Raw genomic sequence first — 7,507 nt, forward strand, 5'->3', positions numbered from 1 at the left:
ATGTGTGATCGCAGTCTCTACAGATCTGGCTACGTTGGTTCTCTCTTGAATTTGCAATCTCCAGATTCCTTTTATTTTCCCAATTTGCGGGCTAATGGCAGTCAATTGGCGGCTCTGCCCACCATTTCCTACCCCCGGAGCTCGATCCCGTGGACTTGCTCAAGTTCGTGCGCAGCCCAGCCGCAGAGCCACGCGTTCAGCGGCGCGGCGCAGCCTTACCTCCCCGGCTCCGTTCCAATCAACATCAGCTCCAACGGCAACAAAGAGTGCCTGGAAGACAACAATAAATATTACGCCCACGATGCGAGCTCCAAACAAGAGGAGAGATGCAGGCAGAGGCAATCTTTTGCAAATGACCCAACTGTTACTCATGCAGCCAACTTAAAGCCCGTAAAGTATGACCACTCGAGCCTGCAGAGAAGTTTGCATGGCTCGGCTGCTCTTTTTGAAGTGAATTCCTGCACTTCCAGCTTAAAGGAGGACATCAAGAATTCCGTCAACTTGAACCTGACAGTTCAGCCCGCAGCAGTCCAGTCATGCCTCAGACCTTCAGTGCAGGATGGTATGCCTTAAATATCTCGCTTTAGTTAGAGGCGACCTAGCGATACTTGCTTTCTAGGAGATGCCTTTAATTGCTTTGTAAACTCATTCTAAGCGATAACCGCTTAATCCGAGTCGGAGGTAGATAGAAATTATGCTGTCAGATGTGCTTTACCCGATTTGCCGACCTAGTTCAGCCCTGTTATCTTGCGGGGTGTGCTTTTTTGTTTGGGTTTGGTTTTGTTTTGGGTTTTGGGATGGGGTTTTTTCCTTATTCTCTTTAATGCCCAGACCTCATCCACTAAATTATCGACGTGTTTGTTGTAGGTTTGCCTTGGTGCCCCACCCAGGGGAGATCAAGAAAGAAACGGAAACCTTACACAAAACAACAAATTGCTGAGTTGGAAAACGAGTTTCTCCTCAATGAGTTTATTAACCGACAGAAGAGGAAAGAACTATCAAACAGACTGAATTTAAGCGATCAGCAAGTTAAAATTTGGTTTCAGAACCGGCGGATGAAAAAGAAAAGAGTAGTAATGCGAGAGCAGGCGCTTTCTATGTACTAGAGCAGAGTCCGCCCGTTCCTGCACGAACTTGTGCCCGGAGTGTTCACCCCTAGAGTAGAGTGTATTCGCGAGTGAGACGCGGGGAGTGTGTGGGGTTTGCCGTTTAAACCAAGCTCTCGAAATGCCTAAATTGGCAAATGCTGAGTTCTTAGCCAAAATGAAGAAGACAAGTCGGACCAGCACGGAAACCTGTATTATCAGCTTTTAACCTAACTTTCTCCTTTTATATAGATTTTTTTCCTCCCTGCTTCTTACCCTCTTTTTCCCCGGAGAACCGAGCGGTCCTAGACTAAAATCGATTTCTTTTATCTGTATGTAAACACCATTTTGCAGCAAAATAAAGGAATAACGCCTAGTAAAGACGTCAGCTCTGTGAGTCCCGGCTGCTCCCTTCATCTGCTGCCCTGCACGCCAGGGCGAGCCTGCGGCGCCGGCTTGTTTTGTGGTTTGGAATAACCTGCTCGAGCAGTGATGGGGGAAAGTGGTTAACAAATAAACCTTTTTTTTTCTTTCCCACCCCCTCTCCGAGCTGCAGATTCTGCCGCAGCCCGGTGGAGAGGGCACGTGACAACCGCGCAAGGCCCGCGCGTAACCTACGCGCTGGCTCCGCTCCCGCCGCTCGGTTTGCCGACTCCCGCCCCGACGGCATGGGCGCGGGCGGAGGGGAGCCCTGTGTGCCCGCCGGGGTGGGGGGCGCCGCCCCCGGGGCACGGCCTGAGCTGCTCCCCGGGCACAGGGGAAAGGTTGCCCCACCTTCTCGGACAGAGGCTCCCCTCCGTCTTCTTTCCCTGCCAGCCGGGCCCCGGGGCAGCGCGGGGTCCCGCGGCGGCAGATGGGGCCGCAGAGCGGGGCGCGGGCGGCCTTCGCGGCGCCGCCGCTGCCGGTGCCGCCCCAGGTGGCCGGGCCGGGCCTTGCCCTTCCCGCGCCGCTGACTTTGGCCTTGTCCAAGCGCTGCCCCAAACAAACAGGCGGAGGGGAGCGGGAGGTGCCGAGGCCGCGGCCGGCTGGGGCAGGGGCCCTGGCTGGGGCAGGGCAAGGCAAGGAGAAACCAGGGTCCCACTCTCACCCCCGAGGTGCTGCAGGCGCACGAGAGGGGAAAACCGGGAGGTTTTGATGGGCTTGATTATTTTCTGACACCGTCCCCATGGCCGTTTCCGCAGAGGTTTTTACGAGGGAAAAGGCGGGAGGGGGGGGGACGGGGGACGGCACACACACGACACACACACACGCTTTCCCTTGTTTCCCCCCCAGATATAAACCTCAGAGAATGATCCAAGCAGAGGGGCTGGGAGCATTGCCCAAGCCGTTTGATTATGGTTTTAGGACGAGAATGATATCAGTTTTCCAAGCATCTTGCTGACAGACATTGTCTGCCGGTAGCCTCCAGCCTCTGCAGCACCAGAGCCCTCGGGCTGGCCGGAGCTGCCGAGCCAGGGGAAATGCCAGATATTGCCTTGGTCTGATATTTCGGAGAATCAATTTTTAAAATCTCACAGAAATTTTAAGGTCCGGGTTAAAACGCCTTTTGGCTGCAATTTCCACCTAAATCTGTTTCTAATGAAGAGGCGTTTCCACACGCGAAACCTTGGGTTGCCTCTCCCAACAGTAATCGTAATTGCGCTGGTGAAGCCTCCGTTATTTTCTGGTATATGAGGTAGCCTCAGATATGTATGTTCGAGGCGTGTGCAACAAGGCTAAACAACAAGGAACGACACAAAGCAGCTACCTATTTAGACGGGGCTGTTGTCTTCCCGAAGGCTATAAACTCTTTATTTCATAGAGAGGCATATTTTGACATTGCTCCTACCCACTCATTCGCTGGCAAGCACTGCTCGCAAAGGCGCAGTGGTCCAGATGGGATGGAGGTAAATGCTGAATTTCTAGGAGGACAGAAGTGCAGCCATCTTCCCGAAAGCCTTCCAGGGAGACCCAAAGGTACCGCTCGGTTGGTTATTTTGGGAGGGAGGAGGAAAACCAGCCCAACTTGGAGGCGCGTTTCTCACCGCCCACAGTGGCCACTCTTACCGCATTGCCCAACGCAGACAACAAAAAAAAATAATACCCCGCTCATGGCGGGGTGAGTGTCACTGGGAAAGCGGGGGAGAAGCATCGTAGAGTGAGAGCTCCCCGAGGGACGGGGACGCACACCTAGCCACCTCCAGCCAGAAGCACCACCCCTGGATCCCTCCAGATCTTCGAGGCGTTCAGCCCCTGTGCTGGGAGCTGACGCATTGCGGACAATAAAAGTCTCTTCATTCAGTAGCATTTCCCTAATTAAAAAAACTAGAAGCAACCCCAACGATGCAAGCCAGGAGAAAAGCAAAAACCAGATAAAGCCCCTTTTCTTATTGCCTCACGGAATACTATTCAGTCGGCTACAGTCCATGAGAAATGGACCCTCATGCCGCCCTTCCCTGTCCTAACCCATCCCAGTGCAACCAGTGCCTTTCTTACATGGGTGATGTGAAATCTGAAGACGAACTTGGGGTGAAAAGATAAGAAGGGCAATGTGTTATTTATTAAACCTATCCGATCCACGACGACGGCTTATTGTAAAGCGCCTAGGCTAAATCGCCCACGAAAGGAGGAGAAAAGAGAGGAGGTAGGATCTAAAACGCGACGTGATGCGAAAGTATGTGCATTATGTACGTGTGTATGTGCCTGCATGTACATCGACGCACTTATTTCGTCGGAGCCCGTTGCGTGTAGCCGTCCGTGCGCAGACACAGACGTGCACACTGGCGGGCGCATACCCTGCATAGACATGCAGGCGGGAGGAAAATGGTGCATGGTTTCACGCGTGCCCATACTCCAGGCTTCAGCTGTTCCTCCGAAGCAGCGGGCGACGCCAGCCGTTCCGCGCGTGTGGGCAGGCACACACACACGCGTGTGCCCGAGCCGCAGGCAGGGCGCGCCCCGCCTGTGCGGCTCTGCCTGCGCACACCGCGCGAGCCGCCCCGTGGGCACATGTGTGAACACGCGTGTGCGGCACGCAGGCTGGGCGTGCGGGAGATGCGCCCGAGCGAGGTGGATGTACCCCACGCCCTCCGGATGGATTATTTCGGGTGCCCTTCCAGATGTGTTTCGCGCCCCCCCTCCCCGGCCCAGCTTTGTGGGTGCGTGAGGTGCGGGGGGGGTGGAGGTTGGAGGGGGGGTGGGGGTGTTGGAGGGTGGGGAGCAGCGGGCACCCGCTTGCTGCGCCCACGCCCGCGTCCCCCCGCAGCACGCAAGCGACCGTCCATCCCTTTATTTACTCCAACATAAACATCTTTGCATTCCGAGCGCAGCCTAAACGTGATAAAGCCCTTCCGAGGGGGCTCTCCATTCCTCCTCGTTTGATAAGGCTGCAAACGCAACTCGGCTTGTCGGGAATGGCTCTGGATGCCTTTGTGCTTCCTAAAAGAGCATAAATAATTAAAGTTTGGCAGGGAGGAAAAGCTTTCTTGCAGAACTGTAGTGGCAATAAATGAAATGACTCAGAATCTCTTCTCCAGTCGGTTTTTACGAGAGCTGCCAGACAGTGTCTGTTCACGTTCTCCAGATACTAGGGGCGCCATAACAAAGTTAAGGTCAAGTTAGTGTCTTATCTTGGGTGGCACAAAAATACCGCATCTTCTCCAGCCGGACTGGGTGTATTTTTAAACCCGAATGTAATGCAAGTCGCCTTAATTTCTACGGAGTGCTTTTGGAAATGTCACTTGGACCTGAATACTTGGTCATTCCAGGCAACCGTTGCAGATGTTTCAAGACGCCTAACGGTAAAGTATTCGCCTGACTGTATACATAACATGCATTTATGTGTCGATGCTATTTAACCTCCTGTTAAGGGGATAAAAAGAAAGAAAAAAAAAGGGAGGGGGGGGGCTGGTGTACATGTACTGCTCAGAGCTGGGCTGGAAACCGACCCCAGGGTGGAAATGCTCTGGCAGACGAGGACCCACAGCTCTGCCTTATTCCAGAGGGGTCTCTGCTGCGATATTGTACTCACATTCCCCAAATTAGATCGCTTTTAAGGGGCTGTTTCCTAAAAGGGATGATTTCGTATTAACAAATCGTCGCCATGTCTTTGAACTTGAATTAGTTGAAACCGGTTGGCTCCTGCGCCAAAATTTAATTGATGCTGGGCTTGCTGCATCGAAAGGAAGGTGAAAGATTCTGGCTAAGGCGTAATTAGTTGTTTGGACGGTAAAGAAAACGAAGCTCCATAGGTTCCTACAGCCATGTTTCCTGATGAGATAGGCGATTAGAAACCTGGGGGCACAATCCAAACGGATCCTTGCCCAGCTCTGCTGCAAGCTCAGGGTGGTAAGTGACACAGGAGCCATTTTAACTGCGCAGGCATCGTTTTTAGGAGGTTGTTCATGTGTTGCAGCAGCATCGAGAAGGCTCGAAAGTTACCGATAAAGGCAGGGAATGGTGGTTTTGTGCCTTGATTTCTAGTGATAGCTTGAGAGATCTTATCTGCTGGGAGCAGTGTGCGGTGTTTGAGGTGGATTGCGAGCCAGGCACGAAGGCAAGAAATACTATGCTGTACAAAGAAAAGAAAAAGGAAAAAGAAAGGAAAAGGAGGGGTTGTGATATGAAGTAGTTTCATCTTATCTGCCTGGCTTTGGTCTTTTGCTTTCCAGAAAGGGCAAGATGGGCTGCGGTTTGGATGCCCCTTGGGCAGCTCTCGCCTACTCTGGGGGATGCAGGAGGGGCTGTGCCGGTGGCCGCGGCTGCGGGGCGGGTGGCAGGGTGCGGGGCACAGCCCCGAGCTGGGGGGCTCTCGCCCTCGAACCTCTCCGCAGCGCAGAGCCGGGGGCGCGCAGGAGGCGTCTGTCGCGGCGGGGCCGCGGGGCGCGCAACCTGCGCCTGGCCGTGTCTTTGGCGGGCACCGCCGCCTCGCAGAGCCGGAGCGCCCCCGGGCCTTCCTCCCACTTGCCCGCGGCGCTTTGAGGCCGGATCCCTACCTGCCGGGCTCTCTGCTCGCTGGGGTACTCGGAGGCTGCCATTTTCCGAGGTGATCTGGGGCCTGCCGCCTGGCCGGAGCACCCGGGGGCTGCCCGGGTGGCAGGGGGCGACCCTGGCTCGGTGTAGAGAGCTCGCCCTGACTTCGGGTTTATTTGGAGAGCGGCATGTGGCTGGGCTACTCTGGCTATGCTGTACAGTGGCGGAAAAAGGCATTCCCATAGAGAGCTGGCAAACGTTTCTGGAATGAGGAATTGCTCGAGCATAGGGCTATTGCTGGAGCGTATTATTTATTCTCTTTTCTTTTCAGCCTTTGTGACCCGGTTTGCGCTCGCCTATGTAAAATCAGATTTCAAGGAGAAAGAGAAAATTGGCAAAAATGAGCCCTCGAAGGCAGGGCGGCCGCGGGGCTGGCGGGTGTTGTGCGCGTCGCCCGCTCCCAACCTTGCTTTTCCCTTCCAATGAAAATGAACATTTTGGTGGGAGTTGGAGGCACGGGAACAGAGGTCACTTTGTGCGCTGCTCTACTTCCCAAGGAAACCGTGCTCGGTGGACTTCTCTTCCTGCCCTAGCCCTTTGCTCTGCAGAAGAGCCCGAAAGTGTCTGCCTTTCATAAAACCGGCTACTGAGAGATGTTCTGTTTGCGGATTTCTCATTTCGGTTTGTCCCTGGCGCCCTTACACAAACGCGCAGTGTTCGGGCTTCTAAGCCAGGGAAAATGAGGTGTTCGGGACTCAGGCTTTGAATTCCGTGACCGGTTTTGATGCCAACTGTGGATTGCTGGAGACGGGCGGGCAGATCCACTCGTACGCTTGAGCGTGTGAATGGGACTTGGCTTTCCTGAGAGAACCATCGCCCGCTCGTCAGCTGCGTGAGCGGCGGCCAGCGAGCATCGCTCCCGCTAACGAGGAGCGATCACGTTTCCGAGCCGAGGGTGCCCCGGCCGGGGAGCCCGCACCCCGCGGGCTACCTTCCCCGACGGTGGCTGTGTTTTCCACGCCGCGGAGGCCGGGCGGGCTGGGCGGCGATGCGGGCGGGGGGCTGCGCGCCGCGGGGCTCCGCGCCGGGCTCCGGCGGTGGGCAGGCGCCTGCCCGGGCGGCGCGGCCCCAGGTGATTAGCCGCACCACCTACGTGTATCTCATCGCCTGGTGAAAGGATGAGGGGAAAAACCGGCTATATTTGTACAAACGCTGCGCTCGCCTCTCCGTGCTGGGAGGGCTCTTTGGAGAGATCTTAGGAGCCTTTCCGAGGGGCTGATATAGATATAAGGACATTTCTACATCGCGTCACGTGACATAATTACCACTAGAATCAATCAAGATGAATTGCACGTCAGCACACGGTGGGGATTTTTTCTTAGTTGATCCTGTCCAAACCCTCTTGTGCAATAGATGGATCTTGTTCAATGCATTGAAGCCTCCTGGTTGCTTGCAATCGCAAAAAGGAAGAC

At 54.8% G+C, this 7,507-nt stretch overlaps 1 protein-coding gene across 1 annotated transcript; it reads left to right on the forward strand.

Moving 5' to 3' along the window:
- Window positions 1-1,106, forward strand: HOXD12 (homeobox D12; the record flags this gene model as incomplete). Its single annotated transcript, XM_084264351.1, has 2 exons — window positions 1-562; window positions 868-1,106. 2 exons carry the CDS (start codon window positions 1-3, stop codon window positions 1,104-1,106), a joined length of 801 nt encoding a protein of 266 aa, XP_084120477.1.
- Between the last annotated feature and the right edge of the window lie 6,401 nt (window positions 1,107-7,507).

The sequence above is a fragment of the Gallinula chloropus genome (assembly GCF_964237585.1).
Source record: "Gallinula chloropus genome assembly, chromosome: 5".
Classification (NCBI taxonomy): domain Eukaryota; kingdom Metazoa; phylum Chordata; class Aves; order Gruiformes; family Rallidae; genus Gallinula; species Gallinula chloropus.